This window comes from Carcharhinus amblyrhynchos, chromosome 8 (genome assembly GCF_965287045.1).
Source record: "Carcharhinus amblyrhynchos chromosome 8, sCarAmb.v2.hapA, whole genome shotgun sequence".
Classification (NCBI taxonomy): Eukaryota; Metazoa; Chordata; class Chondrichthyes; order Carcharhiniformes; family Carcharhinidae; genus Carcharhinus; species Carcharhinus amblyrhynchos.
Genome location: NC_137331.1, coordinates 7860570 through 7882292, shown reverse-complemented (window position 1 = coordinate 7882292; position 21723 = coordinate 7860570). Strand labels below are relative to the sequence as shown.

The following is a 21723-nucleotide window of genomic DNA, read 5'->3' as shown; positions in this document are numbered from 1 at the left end:
CAGACTTTTGAATGGACTTACCTTGTATTAAGTTGACCTTTCCCTACACAGTAGTTATGACTGTAATACTACATTCTGCACTCTCTCCTTTCCTTCTCTCTGAATGATATGCTTTGTCTGTATAGCAGCAAGAAATAATACTTTTCACTGTATACTTGTGACAATAATAAATCATATCAAAAAGTAAAATATACTGCTGATCACCACTTTACAGGAAAGATACAACTGTTACAGAGAGGGTATGGAAGAAATTTACATGCATGATATCAAGGATGGAGAATTTTAGCTGTGATTGAGTAGGCTGGAGTTTTTTTTCTGAAATGAGGAGGCTGAGAGTGGGATTTAATTGAGGTGCATAAAACTGAGGGACCTAGATAGAATTAGAGAATGTATTTCAATTAGCACAGAGGTCAATAACTAGGGGCCATGGATTTACAGTACTTGATAGAAAGATTGGCAGGGAATAAGAATTTTTTTCATCCCAAGAGTGGAGGGGATCTCAACTCACAGAAAGAGAGACAAGAGCCCTCATTGCATTTTAAAAATGCACTTGAAGTGTCATAACCTACAGGGCTACAAACCAAGGGATTAGATTCGATGGATCTTTTTCAGATGTTCAATAATTTTTTTATGTGTCTGCATTTTGATTGATAAGATGGAAGTCTCCTCTTTTGGCAATTATAAAATCCTGAATGAAGTGTGTTGTTGCAGTCTCAACTTCCATTCTTCCAGTGATGAGAGGGGCTGGAGGGAGCATATGGTAGAAGTCACGGATTGTGAGCTGATAATTTTCCTCTCTGGGCTTCCTGTCATACACACTCCAGAAATCCTACCCCTGAGAACACAAAGCTGCGGGTTGTCCCTTTCGAAAGTAAGTTGCTGGTAACGGCTGTGAACAGTGGCGGCAAATTTGCCACCCTCAAGCTCACAGGAATGACTAAATCACCAAAGGGTCTCTTTTTAGTGATGTCATTTGAAGGATAAACATTGAAAAGACCCTGGGCTTGGAGGTGGAGGTTAGTGACCTTGATCTTTGAATAGTACCATGACATTTTTTTGCGCTGTAAAGATAGATGAATACGTTCTTTGCCCTTACAGGATGCTGGATGGCTCACAGGTATAAGGGAATCGGACTGGTTACAGTATGGCGCTGCCAATGCCTCTAAAGGTTTGTTTCCCAAGAATTTCACTCAGCAACTGGAGTAGACTTCAGCCGTTGACTGTCTGTGAGGAAGTTATCAGAAAAACAGGACTTTACCCTGCAAACCACATGGTCTCCCACAGCACGGTTGTGTCCTTAGAATCTTCAAAGGTTAATATCAGAGTTGATAAGCTAATATGCCAGGTTGAAAGCATCTAATGAACACAATGAGGAGAGGAGATGTATATTAGCTGAAAACACAGGAAGCATGGCATTGACCTTGATATATTTCAAATCAATTATGGAAATGAATATGTATTTGCTTAACAAAGTGCAACTCCATGTTTATTTATGTTCTCCTGGAGTTAATGTTGATTCTTGAATGAACCCCCTTACTATCAGTATAATATTAGTGTAATCCTCCCCATGACAAATTTATATTTTGCGCCATGCACTATATAAATTTGTTGCAATGCATCACAGTTCAGTAGTTTGTCAAGTAGTCAGATAATCTGTATACTTATTACTCTTTAATATGTTTACTGCAATTGTTTTCATACCTACACCTATATGGCTGAAGAGCTGTCTTTTCAGTAATGCAGTGTAAGTGACCCTACTTTATGTATTCCCTCACCATATATGTCATGCTCCTACCTCCAGCACTTCCTGTCGGCTCTGTTTTTGAACAAATCTTGTTGCTTTATTGCCAAAACGAATCTGAAAAGCCGTGTTTGTAATGTATTGTGCACAAAGATTATAAATCCAGAATGATGCTCAAGGGACAAGACTCCTCCACCTACTGGCCGGGTTCTGCTATTCCACTTTGTTCTATATAATCGACACAGGTCCTTTACAGGTGAAATAAAACAGTATGTCAGTTATCTAAAACCATGGCCTCTATTTATCCTTGCAGCAACTATTTGGCATGTTTTATTCCAACTAAGTGAAACATGCGCCAAAATAAATTCAACCATAATAATAGGCGTCGTAACTGTATCGATGTGTGGTTCTGTGATCATTGTTATTTATTTCACTGCTCGTGCCGGAATAAAAATAAAGCAAAACAGTGCTGCCCCCTGTCTCCTGTTATTTAAGAGCCTGAATGCCACATAACCAAGTTTACAGCAGTATTTCATCTGTACCACTTAGACGTTAAGCAGCAACTAGCTGGATTATAAAACGCTTCTGTGAAGTCCTGCTCCACTAGAGTTTTACTTCCTGCAATCCCATTGATGCTTAATCCCCAGAAGGTGAAGAGGGAAGTCTACTACTTGATGATTTCATTCACTGTTCGCAAAATCCAGATGTGCAGTTTTTCTGCTCGGTTTAAACCGAAGGATATTCTAGTGCAGCACCCTTTTAGCATAGATTTAAATATGGCCAGCTACAGTCAACTTTAACAAGGCGGCGAGTCATGGAATCAGTAAGTGCCTGCTACCACTTTCACAGGGACCTATCTAACTGATGCAACTCCTTTCAGGCAGAATAGCCTTTTCAGTCTGAAAAATCAAGTCCTATGACACAAACTCTCAACTACCATTTCATGATAGAACTTTGATGAAGTTACGGAGAGGATTGATGCTGTGCATACAGACTTTCAAAAGACAGTTGACAAAGTATCACAACAGATTTGTTAGCAAAATTAAAACTGATGGGATGAGAGAGTGGCAGCATGGATACAAAACTGGCTAAAGGACAAAAAGAATGTTTGTATATAATTGTTTTTCAGATTAGAGAGAATGGTGACCTCCCAGTATCAGAACTAATGTTTCTTTTGATATATAGGCCTGAATATACCGGCTAAAATTTCAATGTTTGCAGATGATAAACTCAAAAAATGTGAACAATGAGGGAGATAGTAATAGACTTACAGAGGAAATAAACAATAAAATGGGCAGACATGGTGGCACAGTGTTGCCTCACAGCACCAGGGACCCGGGTTCCATTCCCAGCTTGGGTCATTGTCTGTGCTAAGTCTGCACATTGTCCCCATGTCTGCATGGGTTTCCTCCAGGTGCTGTGATTTCCTCCCACAGTCCAAAAGACATGCTGGTTAGGTGCATTGGCCCAGTTAGATAGGTCCCTGTGAAAGTGGTAGCAGCATTTACTGATTCCATGACTTGCCGCCTTGTTATAGTTGACTGTAACTGGCCCTATCTAAATCTATGCTAAAAGGGTGCTACACTAGAATATCCTTAGGTTTAAACCTAACAGAAAAACTGCACATCTGAATTTTGCGAAGAGTGAATTCTCCCTCAGTATACTTGAACAGGCACCGGAGTGTGGTGACCATGGGATTTTCATAGTAACCTCACTGCAGTGTTAATGCAAGTGTACCTGTGACACTAATAAATAAACTTTAAACATAGGTAAAATTTAACACAAACGCAAAGTGAAACGTTTTGGCAAGAAGAATGAGAATCACTAATATGAACTAAACAGTACAATTTGAAAGGACCTGCAGTGACATCTGGATGTACATAAATGTTCAAAGGCGGCATGATAATTTGAAACATAAGAACATACGAAATAGGAGCAGAAATAGGCCATTCAGACCCTCTCACCTGCTTCATTAGGATGAAAAGTGAAGACCTCCAATTTGAAACTAGGTTCCTAAATCTAAACAAAAGAAAGTATGAGGTGTGTGTTAGACAGGATAGAGTGGGGAACTACATTAAAAGGCATGATGATGGATAGGCAATGGCTAACATATAGGGAACAAATTTATGCATTGCAATAGTTATACATTCCTTTATGGCACAAAAACACATGGAAAGCAATCTAACTATGACTTAAAAAGAAATTAAAGATAGCATTAGATTCAAATAAGTCATATAAGGTTGCCAGAAAAAACAGCAAACCTGAGGATTAGAAGTTCAGTATTCAGCAAAGGACTGAGACTGTACAAACTCCACACTGTGACCCAACCCAGGAATTGAACCTGGGTCCCTGGCATTGAGAGGCAACAGTGTTAATAACAAACAAGTCAAATTAGCAGATGTCTAGAAGAATAGTGAGATGCAATTTACCCAGTAACAAGGTTAGCAGGTGACGAGAGAAATTGAGGTGCCAACTGCCATATCAAAACATTTGTCTACCAGAGATTAGTGGTGCTACAAATGATCATTTCTAAAGGCAAGGAATCTGAGAGATGTAGGGAGCTGAATCTACAGGGTAAAATATCAGAGACTGAACAGTATTTCTGCTAGAACCCTCATTGGGAAAATATGCTAGTTTTCCATCAGTTAGACAGGCCTTCTCCACCTCATCTTCAGAGAGGTCATTTCCATCTCTGATCAGAGACGCAGAAACTTGTTCCACCTAACATTTAGAGTCACAGAATGCAAGACATTCTCCTTTAAAAGACACAGTTTTGTGCATTTGTTGAGCTAGGAAAAGATGTTTTCCCAGACTTGGTCATGTATAGTGTGGTGACTATGAGCTTGATTTGACGTTTAGAATTGCTAAATTGGATGTTGTTTGAAAAAAGGTGCGTCTCAGTGAGTATATTTTGGGAATAAGAGGTAATTTCAGAAAAAAGGTTAATAAACTTAAATATTGGAATATATTAATCTGTGTTTTTTCATTTTAATTATTAATTGCTTATGCAACGATGGGACTGGACATTATTCCAAACAAGTATACACCACTGAGAACAGTATTTCAAGTTATCCTTGGAGGTTTTGAGACACACTCACAGGCAATATCAGTGGGGTTCTTGACACTGAAATAATGCAACCTGGAATAAAGGAATTACTGCTTTGATAAATATTTTTCAATACTGTGGTAACTGAAAACTGAAGGATGCCAAACATGGCTCAACAACTTGCATTTATATTGCATCTTTAATGTAGGAAAATATCTCAAGGTGCTTCATAGGAATGTAATCAAGGAGCTAAGTGGCCTACTCCTGCTGTTAATTTGTAAAATTGACAGAGCCAGAAACTGGTATCTTTGGGCTTGGTCAAAAAGATGGGTTTTAAACGAGCACCTTAAAGAAAATACATATAGGAATTTAGGGAGGAAATTCCAGAGGCACTGAAGGCATGGCTGCCAAGGGCAGATGAAGGAAGTGTACGTACTCAAGAGGACAGGAGTTACAGGAACGCAAAAGTTTTGAAAACATAGAATACATGGCACAGAAGCAGACCATTCAGTCCAACTACCCCATGCTAGCATTTAAGTTCCATCCATCTTTCCTCCCTACTTCCACTATCATTACCCTTGTATTCCCTTCTCTCTCATATGCTTGTCCAGTTTGTCTTTAAATGTATCTATTCTAATCACTCTAACCACTCCCTAGTAGCGAGTTCCACATTTTTACCACTCTGGGTGACCAGGTATTTCTAACAAGCCCTTTTGAATGTCTTGGTGACTTACCGCATATTGATAGCTGTAACTTACGCTATTCCCAACATAAGGAAGTATTTTCTCTGCAAAAATGTTCCATAATTGTAAAAACATTTCTGAATGTTCTCTCACTGCTTTCTCTCCCCCACCCCAACCACCCATCCTGCATTTCATGAAGAGACAAGAGATGTTTTTGGGGGTGGGGCGGCTGAGGAGATTTGAGAGTTTGGGAGAGGGAAGACTATAGTGGAATTTGAAAACACAAGCAGCAGGGCAGAAAATCTAGTAATTATAAACTAGCTTTTCTAACAAGCAAAGTGGATGACAAAGTTAAGGGCATTCTACAGGATTCTTTAAACAAACTTGTAAAGATTATGGAGTTGAATTTCAATGGGTATTCACTGAATCATTAACTTACACAGATTTGAAGAAATCCTGGGGAAACATAACTACTAGATCATACTCATTATGCTTTAACAAAGTGGAAGCTTGGTAAAATAACAGTGATGCTTGGACAGCAACTTGTGATGGCTAATGCGCTTGTGGTGAAAAATAACTATATTCTATGTTGATGTGATGGCCTCTTAACAATTAGTTTTCTCTGATTGGGGATTTCTAGTAAAGTTGCTGACTTTCAGTAAATGATCATGTGACCATGTTCCCTGGGAGATAAACAATAGCATGCTCAATCAGAAGTTAATTATAAGGGTGGAATGATTGAGTGTGTGTCCTGTTTGAAGTAGGGCTTCTCCATCATTTAGTTTTAGAACAAGCAGGGATGCAGGAAACATCTCTGTCCAATTAAATCTTCTGCGTTGGCTAAAATAGTTACTAAAAGAGTCCTAACAGCAAGTTGAACTTCTGGATTGCCAAGTTAAGGAGGAGAAAGAAGGAGTTTGAAGATGCAAGATCCAAGAGTCAAAGAACAGTACAAATCAGGAAACGTTCTGACCCAGGGTAGCTAGTGATGCCTGTGTTAAACAAGGAGTCTACAACTGGGAATAGCTGGATGAGATCTGAAGAGACAGCCTTACAGGAAGTAAGAGCAAGGTTCAAGAAATCACAACTGTTAAATTAATTTTTGGAACAGTCCTTCAATCTTCCAATTTCTGATAAATATCTGACATGGATTTGTAGGGGCTGTGTGTCAATGAGTGTAAAAGAGAATTTGAAGTTCTATTTAGATTGCAAGCAATTGTGTTTAACGTATCCGGCTCTTTAAGACAGATGCAGTTATTCAGAGTCAAGCTTTTGATTTTGTTGTAGTAAAATTATTTTGGTTTAAACACTGGACCTCGTGGTTTCGTTCTCTTAATAAATACCTGGACTATTAAATACTAATAAAAAAAAACTGAATGTTACCGGTCTCTACCATGATGTTAACAAACCTTGGAGTCCGAGCATGCATAATGATAGTGAAATATGAAAATCCAGAGTCTGACACTCTGCACATGGTGTCTGATAAAGTAGCCTGCTGATATAACAGCCTTGTCAGGGTGTAAATTTTCAGTACTTATCCACTCAAATACCCACTAAGCATACAACTTGTTCATTCAAGTTTAAGTGAATTAACAGCATAATAAATCTTAATTGCCAAATAACCACAAAACATTAAATTATAAATGTAGAATTGCATTTGTTTGGATTTTAATATTGGAAATAAAAAACCAAAAATAACTGTCCCTTATCTCTCCAATTGAATATTTCTTTCCCTCTCTACTTTGCCATCAGTACATGATTTTGCATTGAATTAAGTATTCCAACTCACACTTCCTGATTTAGAATCAGTATGACTCTGTGAAGATTCTTCAATCTGGTTGCTTAAAAAGGTCACGCTGTTACTTGCCTTCCTGTATAAGGTACTTTATTGTCTCAGACTCCTGATAACTGAGTCATCACTGGGCAGCTGTAAGTGTAATGAACATTGAATCCAGACCACATTCTACAAGTGATATAAGGCATCTTTAGCATGAGATTGCCAATGACATTGAATTACACAAGGAGGGAAGGAGAACATCTTTAGGAGTCCTGGATCAATTATTGTCTAAGATTTGGCAGATATGGATTCAATCAAGTGCAAATCAAGGTTAATACATATCAAAGTCTGCATTAGTAAACAATTATGACATGAAAAGGCCTCACTTCCAGGAAAATTCAACCCCTAAGCAGAAAAAGATTAATCCACTCAATCCAAACCTTTCAGAATTTTAAAGACCTCTCAGTCATCTTATTTCAAGAGAAAGAGACCCAGCTTGTGAATTATTTCTTTGATATGTTTACCCGCACATATTAGATATCACCCGTATAAAACTTCTCTGCACTGTCTCCAAGTGTGGTCTAACCAAGGTACAGTACAGATTTAGCATAATCGCTTGACTTTTCAATTATATTCCTCTAGAAATAAAATCTAGAGCTTAGTTTGTTTCTTTTTTATAAATGGCCTTGAGTCACCTCTGGTGCAACTTTTAGTGATTGGTCGATTATTTAACTCAATTATATACAAGGCAAGTATTTATCAAATTGTCTAAAATAGTCAATACACTTATTGCATTACAAGCAAGTTCTTTGTAATGGGAAATGGTTAGTGCCCAAGTGTAGATGGTATAAGTGGCGGGGACTGTACATTGTGACAAGGCATCCAATAACAACAGATACTTAACGACAAAATTATAAAGCTACTTTCCAGGCAATTCATCTAGCTTCAACACTTCATGCTGCCGATCCAACTATCTGCCCAAGCAAAACCTGAAATAAAACGTGAAGTAAAAGAATTTGAGAGTGCTTATCCCCGTACTCCAAATGCATATCTGGTGAACGCGAGGCTGTTGTCAAAGAGGCAAACAGGATGCAAAGGGAGCAGCGGATCTGCACTGGTCACAAATGAAACAGGTTTAACTGAGAATATAGATCAATGATGATACCTAAATCGGCTAAAACTTTTTTTTAACATCTTGTATTAGCCATGTCTGAGGGGCCTGAATTACAAAGTAAAGTCCAAACTATTAAATTCATTTTTTCTGAAGGGAAAAAAGCAACTGACATAGACATGACACTGCACTGCAAAATAACAATACACAAGAGTACAGATATGGTTGAAGTAAACAAGCTAACAGCAAGCACAAGATTTGTGGACACAAGTAAATGGTTGCAAGTGCATAGTAGGGTGACTTACTTTCTTTCCTATAGAATAGACTCACAGAGATGATTGTTTTGAGGCTAACTGATTACTTTAAAATGGAAAGGGATCAATTTATGTCAAGAAAGAGAAATGAGGGATAATAATCGCAATGCTTGATTTTACTTTTTCGAAGAAATGTAACTTTCCCAAGAGTAGAGAATTTATAGGTGGCATGTGGTCAAATAACTATACACTGGCCTGGAGTGGGGCAAATTACTTTTGCATTTGTCCAAAATGTATGCAATCATTTAAATCATAGTTAAATAACACAGAAAACATTTCAGCCTGTTGCTCCTGTATTGCATCTTTGGCAAAGCATCCGATTAGTCCTACTATCCTACTCTTTCCCAACACTTAGACATTTTTTATTACTTATATCTGTGCGATAAGTATTGAACCTGCTCTCATCACCCTTTCAGTCAGACCTTAAGTTACTGTACATAAAAAAAGATCTTCTTCACGACCCAATTTCTTTTGCCCATTATCATAGTGTCTTTTGGTGACCATCTCTTCTTCCGGTGGAACACGTCTCCCTATCTCTCAAAACCACAAATTATTTTGAACATATCTTCCTTAGCCTAACCTTCTCTGCTCAAAAGTTTTTCTGGTATCTGCATGTAACTGAAGTCCCTCCAACCTTTTATAATTCTCACAATTCTCCTCTGCACTCTTTCAAAGAGCAACCCATCTCTGGGCAGTTTTTCAAAATATGTATTGTAGATGGATGTCCATCAAGGAGTCTCAGAGACATTATAAACTCTAGGTTTATAACAGCTTTACAAACATTGATTGCACTAATTGCACACAGCCCCATGCTTACTTCTAAATACTAATTTCCAATCGACAAGACTTTAGGTGCTGAACTTTTCATTGAAAATTTTACATGTTCTTTGCTGAATTGAATTCTGGTTACCTAGATGCTTCAAATAAAGCTACTTGTTGTGACTCACAACTAAGAAATTTTCAAATTTGATTTCAGCTTGGAAGCATTGCTGAACCTCTAACATCCAGAGTCGGAGCTTGCTCCGGAGCCAGAGCAAGCTCATGCTGTGCTAACGGGTTAGGATAGCATGAGCTTGCTGACAAGAACTAGAGAGTGTTTGCCTGATCCTACCAGAGCTCAGCACCCTTATTAATCTTTATCAACATGGATATCAAGCTGATCACAACTTTGACATCCCTCAATTACTGCTTCTTAATGGCAACTGGAATCCAACAACATTCTAGCTCGGGTACTGGCTGCTGGTCTTTGACATCGAATACAATGGCCAAAGTCTGGATACTGCTGAATCCAAAACTGGCACAGGCTTAAACCACTAATGGAAGCCCATGGTGTAAGAACATAAGAAATAGGAGCCCTTCGAGCCTGCCCCGCCATTCAGTAAGATCATGGCTGATCTTGTAGTGGTTCAGTTCCACTTACCCACCTGCTCCCCATAACCCTTAATTCCCTTATCGATCAGAAATCTATCTACCCGTAACTTAAACATACGCAACGAGGTAGCCTCCACCACTTCAATGGGCAGAGAATTCCAGAGCTTCACCACGCTCTGAAGAAGAAGTTCCTCCTCAACTCTGTTCTAAACTGTGTTCCCCCCCCTCCCCTTATTTTGAGGCTGTGCCCTCTAGTTCTGGTGTAGGTTGAAAGAGCACAATATCCCAATTGATATTGTTCTGTATTCTCTTGGTGACAGTGGATGACTGCTTGTGGCACTGATGTAGCACTCAATGACTGAGATCAACCATTTCTTATCTAACAGCTTTAAAAGGAACAATCACTTTCAGTGTGGCCAGCTTGCAATGACATTGAAAAGATCAGGTCTCATTCCAAAAGGGTTTCATGGAAAAATAGGGGTAGCAAAAGAGTTGGAATAATATGGGTTGCACAAATGATGAGGGTAAGGAAGGCTAGAAAAACAAGTGTAATTAAAAGGCTGATAGATCCCCTAGTATCAGGGTGATGGGGCAAACTTGTTGTGGAAAGCAAGAGGCCAGTAAGCTCTTCACCTCAGTTTTCACAAAGATATAGATACCGGGACTATAGAGGTCAATGCAGGTGGTCAGTATACACACACAAGATATTCAGACTTAAGGCTGACAAATCTCCGAGATCTGCTGAAGAAAAGAACAACACAGCACGAGAAACAGGCCCTTTGGCCCAAGGAGCCCGTGCTGCCATTTTAACATTATGAGTGCCCTCCTCTACCCATGACCTTTGTCTAAAAGCTAGGGACGAAATAGTGGACACTCTGGAAATTTGTGCTAGAGGATAGGACAAGGTGCAGGGGAATGGGTAGGGAGATGGGTGAGCAAATGGGAATCCCTTCTTCTGCATTCAGGCTCTTCCCAGAAATGTTGATTTTTCTTTAACCTTCAAAAGCTTTGTGGCATAAATCTGTAGGTATTAACAGATTATAGATTAACTGTAAAGAATGTACCTTTCTATCAGCGTAAGAGGTAAGTTTTTATTGTGCACTTTGCAAACAGGAACATGCCAGCAGAAGAGAGCTAACTCCACACTGAATAAAGTCATGTTCCTAACTGTATAACAAATAGCACCTTGCTGCAGAAACAATCCACAAACAAAAAAGACTGCAAGATTTTAGTTCCCATTATGTTTCTTTGCATCATTTGAATACTTCGACCTGCAATGTTGCTGATGATCTACATCTGGATCCACTCACCATCTCCCATTACCCGATTCCAATTCCATTCTTTTCTTTCCTTCCTCTTAATCCTACAAATTCTACTCTTAAAATTCTTCCACCGCTTCTTTCCTATTTTGCCGTCTCTATTTGTCTGTTAATTCCCAGAAAACAAAAATAAAATTATTCATTGTCGTTAGATATTGCTTAACCAGACCCCACCAAACATCTTTTCATTGCCAGCTGAATATGATGGCACCAGCTAGACAGTGCCCAAGCTCAGCATTAGAAAACAAATTCTTTAGCTGCATCTCTCATCCGATAACCAATTCAAGACTTTACTTCCTGAAGTTTCAAGGCTTGATTTCCATGGACCCCCCCCCGCCAATAGCCTTTCATCAGACCCCAAAGGGTACTGGGCTTTCAACAACAGAAAGCGATGAAAGGAGCCGTTTGCTTTCATCACAGTTTTAGCCATTGCAACCTTGTTGAAGTTATCGTGTACTCCAATGAAACATCACTAAACATGGCTTTTGAGAATTGCACACTAGTTTGTTTAAACAGTGTAGTGTCTTTTGCATCCAGACTGAGAAGGTCAAGGACTGCCCAAGTGGCTGTTAGCTGTCAATTGATTTTTTTTGTATTATTGGTTCGTACTTCAGTGACATGGGGGGTAATTCTAACTGTCGGGGATGGTGTGAAACTAGCAATATTGAATTAGCTGCCTGTTACACACCCTGCAAGATCTGACATCAATGGAAAGGAAATCAGGACAGGATGTCCAAGAGGCTGAAATGTGACGGCCAGTTTTACATCAGTGCCCACAGTCAAACCATCTCCCAAACCCCTTTGACATGACAACGTTAATTACCAGACATCTCTCTACCTCACTAAACCACCATTGGAGATTTTCTCATGAAAGACAGTCCCAGGTAAAGGAGTCGCTGTTGGCTCCTTGCTTTCTGTCAAGGCCCTGGGCTGATGGATAAACACACTGAATTTCACACCTTGGTTATCTGCGGCTCGGACAAAGCCACTGTTTGCAGTCATCGTGATTGCCTTCAAGGCATCTCCAGTGCCAAAGATAGTAATAGAACGGCTGTTTATTTTTGCACTGGCTTCCAATCTGGAGGCCCGCTCAGAAGGCTGGTCTGGAACGACCGTGATTTCCTGCAGCAGCTTCTGCGCCCGGGCCTTTTCTCCAGGGCCACCCAACGTCTCCAGAATGGCTCGAAAATCCTTCACCGCCGACTCACACGCAAACAGCTCTTTGCCTTTCATGAAGGCCTGCAGTTTGGGCAAGACGCTTTCCTCCCTCTCTTGGGAAGCTTGCTCCGTCAGCACCTTCTCCTTAAAGATGAAGCAGCAGCCACCGTGACTGACTGCCGACACGAACGTTATCAGAGTGGTGATGTCTAAATTGACACGGTTGCAGAAATCCACCTTAACTTCGGCAGGAAAAGCAACACTGGCAACGACGGTAGATCGATCTACTTTTGTCACTTGCAGTGGCTCCTCCCAATCTTCATCAGAGTCAGCCCAATTATCAGCCTCCTCTGTGAAATCAATCATTGAGTTCACAGCTACGATATCTCCCCGCACCGAAAGCCCCATTTCCTTCAGTCTCTCTGCCATGGGGCTAGAAATGCCATTATAAAAGGCAAACACAATGTGTGGATTGCTGTACTGCACCAGCTGCTGCTTACTTGCTTCCAAATAGTCATCTGCTTGCTCGACAATACTTTTGTCCCCGTACTGGCCTCTCCCCACCCAGATACTGTGCAGAGCCTCGGCTTTCCGGCCGATGGCTTTGACCCAGGTGAGGCCTCCGTTTGCGACCACGTCCACCACCAGTGACTGCTTTTCCCCAGAGCGTTCCTGGTAGTTGAAAATGTGCAGCAGGCTGACCACGTCCTCCAGGCTCTCCGCTGACTCAATGACTGCCTTCAGGTGGGTGAGGTTCGTACTCTGCAGGTGCGACTCCTTCACGGAAACCTTGCCTGCTTCCACCTTCCGCAGGAACTTAAGCTCAGCCTTCAGCTTGCTGCAGAGCTTGGCACCACCCTGCACCCCACCAGCACGGCGGCGAGTCAGCGCCTCTGCCCTCCCCAGCAGCTCCTGCGCTTCAGCAATCCTCTCGGACAGAATCTTGTGCAGGGACATCGCATCCCTGAAACACAAAACCATCACATTCAGGGTTTTTTTTCTGTTTATATCCAATTCAATCCAATAAAAGTCCACTTCATAGTCTCAGCAAATAAGATATTCCTGATCCAAGCTGACAAGACAGGGCCTGTCTTGGGCTTGATCTACATGATCCAAGCTGGTTGGAGAAGGCATTGCACCTCCTCCAAGGCTTGATCTCATTTGCATCTTAGCCAAAAGGCCCAGATGCCACTTTTAAAAATTGCTTCAAATGAAGCCCCAGTGTAACCTCATGACTTGAGCCAAGTGCAGGATGTCAATTCTACACTTGATCTTAGCCGAAAGGCCGAGAAGCAGCACATTCAGGATTGCTAGTTGATGATGGGGGTAGAGGGTTGTTGTGGGACAGGTACATGGCTTGTGTAGGGAACACAGATACAGCCCAGTGAATCAGATCTAGGGGTTGGCAGATTGGGCCAATCGCTGGTCCGCAACCAATGCTCTAGCCCCAACTCTCATTCCCCTCTTACCCCAGTCTCTCACTCCATCCCCCTCCCCGCTTCCTCCCTTTCCCTCCCATGTATCCCATACCCCTATCAATAACTCCCATCCTCTCTGTCACTCCCCCACTTCCCTCCCTCACCTACCACCACCAATTCGCCCATTCCAGCTTGCACCCTCTCCCTCTCACCTGCCTACCACCTCCCCCCCCACTTCTCCCCACATTCTTGACTCCTCACTCCTCCCTCCCTTCCTTCCTCCCTCCCGTCCAGTCTCTCCTCGCAATGCACTCCCACCACCAGACTCCTCCCCTCCTCAACCCCAAGTCGCCCCCCCGTCTCTCCCCTCCCCCCTCCTCCCCCAGTCTCTCCCCTCCCCCCACTCCTCCCCCAGTCTCTCCCCTCTCCCTCCCCCAGTCTCTCCCCTCTCCCCCCCCAGTCTCTCCCCTCTCCCCCCCCCAGTCTCTCCCCTCTCCCCCCCCCAGTCTCTCCCCTCTCCCCCCCCCAGTCTCTCCCCTCTCCCCCCCCCAGTCTCTCCCCTCTCCCCCCCCCCCAGTCTCTCCCCTCTCCCCCCCCAGTCTCTCCCCTCCCCCCCTACCCCCTCTCCCCTCCCCCTCTCCCCTCCCCAGTCTCTCCCCTCTCCCCCCCCCCGGTCTCTCCCCTCTCCCCCCCCCAGGTCTCTCCCCTCTCCCCCCCCCAGTCTCTCCCCTCTCCCCCCCCAGTCTCTCCCCTCCCCCCCTACCCCCTCTCCCCTCCCCAGTCTCTCCCCTCTCCCCCCCCCGGTCTCTCCCCTCTCCCCCCCCCCAGTCTCTCCCCTCCCCCCCTACCCCCTCTCCCCCCCCCCCAGTCTCTCCCCTCTCCCCCCCCCAGTCTCTCCCCTCCCCCCCTACCCCCTCTCCCCCCCCCAGTCTCTCCCCCCTCTCCCCCCCCAGTCTCTCCCCTTCCCCACCCCCCCCCCCCAGTCTCTCCCCTCTCCCCCCCCCAGTCTCTCCCCTCTCCCCCCACCAGTCTCTCCCCTCTCCCACAGTCTCTCCCCTCTCCCCCTCCCCCCCCCAGTCTCTCCCCTCTCCCCCCCTCCCCCCAGTCTCTCCCCTTCCCCACCCCCCCCCCAGTCTCTCCCCTCTCCCCCCCCCAGTCTCTCCCCTCTCCCCCTCCCCCCCCAGTCTCTCCCCTTCCCCACCCCCCCCCCCAGTCTCTCCCCTCTCCCCCCCCCAGTCTCTCCCCTCTCCCCCCACCAGTCTCTCCCCTCTCCCACAGTCTCTCCCCTCTCCCCCTCCCCCCCCAGTCTCTCCCCTCTCCCCCCCTCCCCCCAGTCTCTCCCCTTCCCCACCCCCCCCCCCAGTCTCTCCCCTCCCCCCCCCCAGTCTCTCCCCTCCCCCCCCAGTCTCTCCCCTTCCCCACACCCCCGGCCCCTGTCCTGTTACCTTCCCGGGCCTCCGTTTTGACTCTGCCGGAAGTGAGTCGGTTTTTCTGCCACGTCCCAACCAGAGGCCGCCGCCATCTTGGTGAGGGCCTGGAGCATGCGCAGTAGCGGAAGAGGGGATTCCCTGCAGATGATCATTGAGTAGTAGGGGAAGGGGGGAGTGGGAAGCTTCCTTGGTTTAATTAACTTGGTAGAATTTTTGGATGAGGCAAGAAGATTAGTGAGAGCATTGCGGTTATGTGGTGCATGTGCACTTCTAAAAGGTTACTGATTAAATGCCACATAAAAGTTAAAGCCTTTGGAATAGAAGGGGCAGTGACAGGAGCCTGAGATGTTGGAGGGAGTTACATGGTGTAATTCCTCAGGGGTCAGGATTAGAATCACTGCTTTTCTTGTACTGCATTCATGATTTAGATTTGGGTGCACGGGGAAAAATTTCAAAATTTGCAAAACTTGGAAGTGCTGTGAACCATGAGGAGGATGGTGAATGCCTTCAAGAGGACATAGACAAGCTGTGAGAAGGGTGAAGTGAAACATTTTAGTAGGAAGAATGAGGAGAGGCCCTATAAAATAAAACAAATACAATTCTAAAATGGCTGCAAGGGGAGAAAGGCTTGGAGGTACTTGTGTAAAGTGATAGAACAGGCTGAGAAAGTTGTTCAAAAGGCATAAAGGATCTTGGGCTTTATAAATAAAAGCACAATGTACATAAGCAAGGGAATTATGATGAATCTTTATAAAATACTGGTTTGGACACAACTGAAATATTGTGCCCATTTCTGCCCATCATGGGCCCATCATGTTCGTGTTGGCCAAAGAAAAAGAACTGCCCATTCTGATCTGCATTCTAGCGCCTTTGGGAAGATTGGAAACAAAAGATCTACAAGAATAGTTCCAAAGTTTGGGGACTTTGGTTACGTGGATAGGTTAGAGAAGCTGGGCTGTACTCAGAGAGGATTTGATAGAGATGTTTGGAATCATGAGAGACCTGAACAGATACATAGGAAGAAAGTGGTGGAAGGGTTGAGAATCAGAGGATCTTGATTGGCAAAGGAACTGAAGGTGACCAGAGGGAAAATCATTTTTACACAACAGTAGTTAAGATTGAGAATGTGGTGGAGGCAGATTCAATCATTGCTCCCAAAAGACAATGGGAAAATATTTGAAGAATTTAAAAAAATGCAGAGCCAAGGAAATGGCAGGGGACTAAGTGAATAGCTCTTGCAGAGAGCCAACACAGACATAATGGGCCAAATGGCTTCCCTAAACTGTAACCATTTGTTGATTCTATTCACTCTTTCAAATAAGGTAAGTTCAGTGAATTCCTGCCTACCCAGATCCTAGAGGTACACAGTGCACGCTGGATAAAATACAGATTTGGCCATGTAATCCCAAACTTCCTTTGTGAAAAGGATACAAGATACATGGATATATGTATTATATCTTTTAGTCAGTTAAAGAAATGGAAGTGGATTTTCTGAGTTTTGTCACACTCTGCAATGTTGTATAACACTCCATTCCTTAACATCCTTCCCAAGATCAAATTGCCACCATATATTTTATGTATGTGCAACGACAACCCATAGGACCACCTTACACATATCAGTGAGATTTCTCAGTTACTTTCAATCCTTTGAGACATTTTTCTGCTGTATTACATCAATACAAATTGTTATTTCATTGTCCTTTCAAATGATTTCAGTTGCCACTTACCCGGGGTTTAGTAGCCCTTTGTAGCGGTTTCAATGCTCCTTCATAGGTAAAATTGCAGTATGGACCAAACACAATTATAATTTTATGGTGCATTTTAAAGTGCTTGCCTCAGCAACACTTCTACACCACAAATCAATGTAGAGGGGAATTTTGCCATCCTGTCCACCACAGGAATCATAGCAGGTGGGAGGATGGACCATGCAAAAGTCTACCCTCGGGTGAGATTTTCTGGTTTTTGGGATGAGCGGGCTGGAAAATCCTGCCCTCTAGAGTCAATTTAGAAGGAATCATAGAACCACAGGAAAGTTACAACATGGGAAGAGGCCATTCAGCCCATCATGTTCGTGTTGGCCAAAGAAAAAGAACTGCCCATTCTGATCTGCATTCTAGCACCTTGTCTATAGCCTGCATGTTGCTTTAGCTGCAGATTTAGGTACCTTTTAAATGAGTTGAGGGTTCCTGCCACCACCAACAAACCAAGCAGCAAATTCCAGACACCCACTGCCCTTTGAGTGAAGAAGAATTTCCTCATGTCCCCTCTAATCCTACCAAACACCTTACACCTGTGCCCCATGGTAATTGACCTCTCCATTAGGTGAAACAGGTCTTTCTTGCCTATCCAACCTAAACCCCTCATAATTTTGCACACCTCGATTAAGTCATCCCACAGCCTCTTCTGTTCCCGGTGGCACACTGGTTAGGGCTGCTGCCTTGCAACACCAGGAACCCGGGTTCAATTCTGGCCTTGAGTCACTGTCCCCATGTTGGTGTGGGTTTCCTCTGGGTGCTGCAGTTTCCTCTGACATTCTAGAGATGTGTGGGTTAGGCTGACTGGCCATGCTGAATTGCCCCTCAGTGCCAGAGTTATGGGGATAGGGCCTAAGCGGAATTGTGGTCATGCAGACTCAATGGGCCAAATGGCCTCTTTCTGTACTGTAGGGATTCTATGACTTTAACCCTAGCCTATCCAATCTTTCCTCATAGCTGCAATTTTCAAGCCCTTGGCAGCATTCTTGTAAATCTTGTACACCCTTTGTAACAATTATGTTTTCCCTGAAATGTGATGACCAGACCTGTACACAAAATTCCAACTGTGAGCTACCCAGTGTCTTGTACAGTTCCAGCATTACATCCTTGCTTTTATATTATATACCCCAGCCATTCTGTGTGCTTTACCACTTATCCATTGTCAAAAGACATACCACCTTATCCATCTGTCTTGCCACCTTCAGGGATATGTGGATATGTACTCCAAGATCTCTCACTTCCACCACCCCTCTCTTCCCGTTTATTGAGAATTCCTTTGCTTTGTTTGCATTCACCAAATACATAAGAACATAAGAAATAGGAGCAGGAGTAGGCCATCTAGCCCTTCGAGCCTGCCCCGCCATTCAATAAGATCATGGCTGATCTGTCGTGGCTCAGTTCCACATTCCCGCCCTCTCCCCATAACCCTTAATCCCCTCTCTTATCAAAAACCCATCAACCCGCGTCTTAAAAATATTTAGCGAGGTTCTGTTTGCTACTTTTCCACCCATTGATATCTTTCTGGAGTCCATAGCAATCCTTTTCAAAAACTGCACTGCCAATTATTGTGTCATTGCAAATTTCCCTATCATGCCTCCCACATTTAAGTCTAAATCAGTACTGATATTAACAATGAATCACCACAATGAGGCAGCTAAGAACCTAAAATAACAAAGATCTCCAGCAACCTGTAACATATAGGAATACTCAAAGCTCAGCACAGAAAAGAAGTAGGCATGGCTCAAAATAACTGAGAACACTCCCACCAGCCACTGTGACCCTGCTCCTACACACATACCGTAACTTTGGAAAGAAGGAGACCAACATTGTGGTCTCTGTATACTGGATGTCATGGACTGGGTACTTGTTTGTCTGTGATAAGACTGTAACGGATGCTTGCTGCATCTATATTTAGCCAGTTTGGCTGCTAGGAGGAGAGACGATGGCCTAGTGGTATTATCGCCAGCCTATTAATCCAGAAACTAATGTTCTGGGAACCCAAGTTCAAATCCCACCCAGGCTGATAGTGGAATTTGAATTCAATTAAAAATTATCTGGAATTAAGAATCTACTGATGACCAGGAAATCATTGCCGATTGTCAGAAAACCCATCTGATTCATTAATGTCCTTCAGAGAAGGAATCTATCGTCCTTACTTGGTCTGGCCTATATTTGACTCCAGAGGCACGGCAATGTGGTTGACTCTCAATTGCCCTTGAGCAATTAGAGATGGGTAATAAATGCTGAAACACAAAGAAATCCCACAACACCAGTTTAAAGTCCAAACAGGTTTATTTGTAGCAAAAGCCGCAAGCTTTCAGGACAGCCTGTCCCTTCGTCAGGTGGCTGAGACGAAGGGACAGGCTGTACCGAAAGCTTGCGGCTTTTGCTACAAATAAACCTGTTTGGACTTTAAACTGGTGTTGTTGGATTTCTTTGTGTTTCATCCCCAGTCCAACGCCGGCATCTCCACATCATAATAAATGCTGGCCACCCAGCAATGCCCATGTCCGATGAATGAATTAGTAAAAAGATGGGCTAACAATCCATTCATAGAAAAAAGAGGCTTCATTACAGAAGCACTGTGCGGCATAATCTGATGCTGTAAAGCAGAATATATAAGTCGGGTGCGGAAGTGTAAGAAAAAGATTCTGCAAAAAATCCCTATGTGAATCTGGTGATCGGGTGGCTGTGGCGTTACGTGCTAATTGAAGGAGGAAGGTGACCTTTACTGGTGCTGTAAGTGCTGCCCCTGTGCTGGAGGTTAGCTCCAAGTGTTCTCGCAGTACAGTGCGTAACTCCATAATTATCTTCGAGCTATCCTCGATGCCAAAGCAGGTTCTTTGCTCATTGCTAGGTAATTATACAGAGCCTATTGATAGAATTGGTGGCATAATGGCAGATGTGAACAACTCAGATCCTGGGATGCATTGTTTCATTGCCTACCACAAAAAGTTTGAATAATCTGTGGTTGGGGAAATAAAACCAGTGGTCAATTAAATATTATGATTGAATCCTGGACACATTCTCTTCCACCTTTGTTTTGTCGGGGAAAAGATACAAAACATGCGCTATCCGAGTCAAGAATACCTTCTTCCCTGTTGCCATCAGACTTTTGAATGGTACTATCATATATTAAGCTGACCTTTTTCTTCACCTATCTGTGACTGCAACACTATATTCTGCATCCTCTCCTTTCCTTCTCCCCTACGTACTCTATGAACAGTATGTTTTGTCTGTATAGTGTGCAAGAAAAAATACTTTTCACAGTTTCTCAATACAAGTGACAATAAATCAAGTTGAAAAGCCGTGTACCTTTAGGGATCTTTCTTCATTTAAAAAAAAAAGCTTTCCTTTAATGCTTCCGTGAAATATATTTTGTAACTTCAGCCTGAGAAACAGGGAACCCATGTCAGAACCATTTAACATGTACAATGAGACCTGCATTTTCTGTGTGTGACCCGTGGATGCAACTCTGAGTTGAAAAGTTCGTCAGTGCATTAAAGAAACCTGGAGCCTGATCCAATGAGATTGCGAAGTATCAATTCCCCAGCCCCCATTCCCAAGATTTTACATCAATGAATCTGTTCCACGTATTTGGATCTCCAATGGCCAAAATTGTAATAACTGACATCAATGCAAAACATATCATCACATGCCTGCTTGCAATTATATTAAAATATTACACTCTAGTTTGCTCCCTTGTGCTTTACGTGAGAAAACAGGAAAGCCTTTCCTGACCTCCTGTACATTTTTGTGTAGCGATCGCAATTAGTTCAGACCAGTTTGCTCTGCCAAGTTTGTAACTCAATAATTAAGTGATGCAACTTAAGCAGAAATAGGAGTACAAACCTACTTAAGCAGGCGCCTTGCAGTATGACATCAGTCAACTATGACTTTGACACTGAGTCACCGAAAGAACACGCATAGGATCTTTCCCATATTTTCTGCAGATACAGTTTAAAGATGTCTTCAATTTCTGAATTTAAAAGTCTCGGTGGGGGTCTCCCCTTTGCTGCCCTAAGATGCAACATAAAGGAAGACAATTCAGCAAAAAGGGAACATTTCACTGCTTGTTGGGAGGATCTGATAATGGTAACAAGGACAGCAAGCAGGTATAGGACGTTTTCCTTACAGATTATTTCAGTAGAGTCCTGCATTGTGAAGTATTGGCAAATTATATTTGATGTTGGATAGCTGCAAATCTTATTGTAATCTTCATTTTGCACTTGTTGGTGAAGATATTGGCTGAGGATGGCATCAGAAAATTTGAACGTTTAAATTCTAGATAGTATCTATTTCAAATGTAGTTCTTGTGCAAGTTAGAGATAGAACTTTCCTGTGTCATTTTGTGTTTTATGTATATTGCATTCAGTTCAAAAACATTGAAGGAAGTTAGATAAATTTTGAACACAACTAATATTTTTGTTTAGTTGTGACTGATTCATTTTATTTGAATAAAGTATACGTTTGCAAAAAAAAATCAACCCCAAATGAATCAGTCACTTTTTGTTTGCAAATATATATTCATATAAAATCTGAAAGGCACATTACAAGGAAGTTTCAATTATTATAACAGTAAAACTCAATGATATTGACAT

The 21723-nt window shown here is 42.8% G+C and overlaps 2 protein-coding genes across 12 annotated transcripts in view; one reads left to right on the top strand and one right to left on the bottom strand.

The window, feature by feature from the left end:
* The window catches only part of amph (amphiphysin), a 204037-nt gene extending 202241 nt beyond the window's left edge, over positions 1 to 1796 (top strand). For all 7 annotated transcript variants that reach the window (XM_080193606.1, XM_080193610.1, XM_080193609.1 and 4 more), the window contains one exon: positions 1099 to 1796. In XM_080193606.1, coding sequence (XP_080049732.1) covers positions 1099 to 1206 — 108 coding nt within the window. In that variant the 3' untranslated portion in view covers positions 1207 to 1796. The remainder of the gene's footprint in view (positions 1 to 1098) is intronic.
* c8h7orf25 (chromosome 8 C7orf25 homolog) overlaps positions 1 to 21060 on the bottom strand; it is a 126240-nt gene extending 105180 nt beyond the window's left edge. For 2 of the 5 annotated variants that reach the window (XM_080193617.1, XM_080193616.1), the window contains exons 1-3: positions 15384 to 15464; positions 12322 to 13484; positions 3706 to 3760 (exon numbers count right to left, since the gene is read on the bottom strand). In XM_080193617.1, coding sequence (XP_080049743.1) covers positions 3747 to 3760; positions 12322 to 13484; positions 15384 to 15460 — 1254 coding nt within the window. In that variant the 5' untranslated portion in view covers positions 15461 to 15464 and the 3' untranslated portion in view covers positions 3706 to 3746. Of the gene's footprint in view, positions 1 to 3705; positions 3761 to 7116; positions 13485 to 15383; positions 15465 to 20437; positions 20500 to 20978 lie in introns of those variants that run through there. The other 3 variants (XM_080193614.1, XM_080193615.1, XM_080193613.1) reach the window with 3 other exon arrangements.
* Positions 21061 to 21723: the final 663 nt, after the last annotated feature.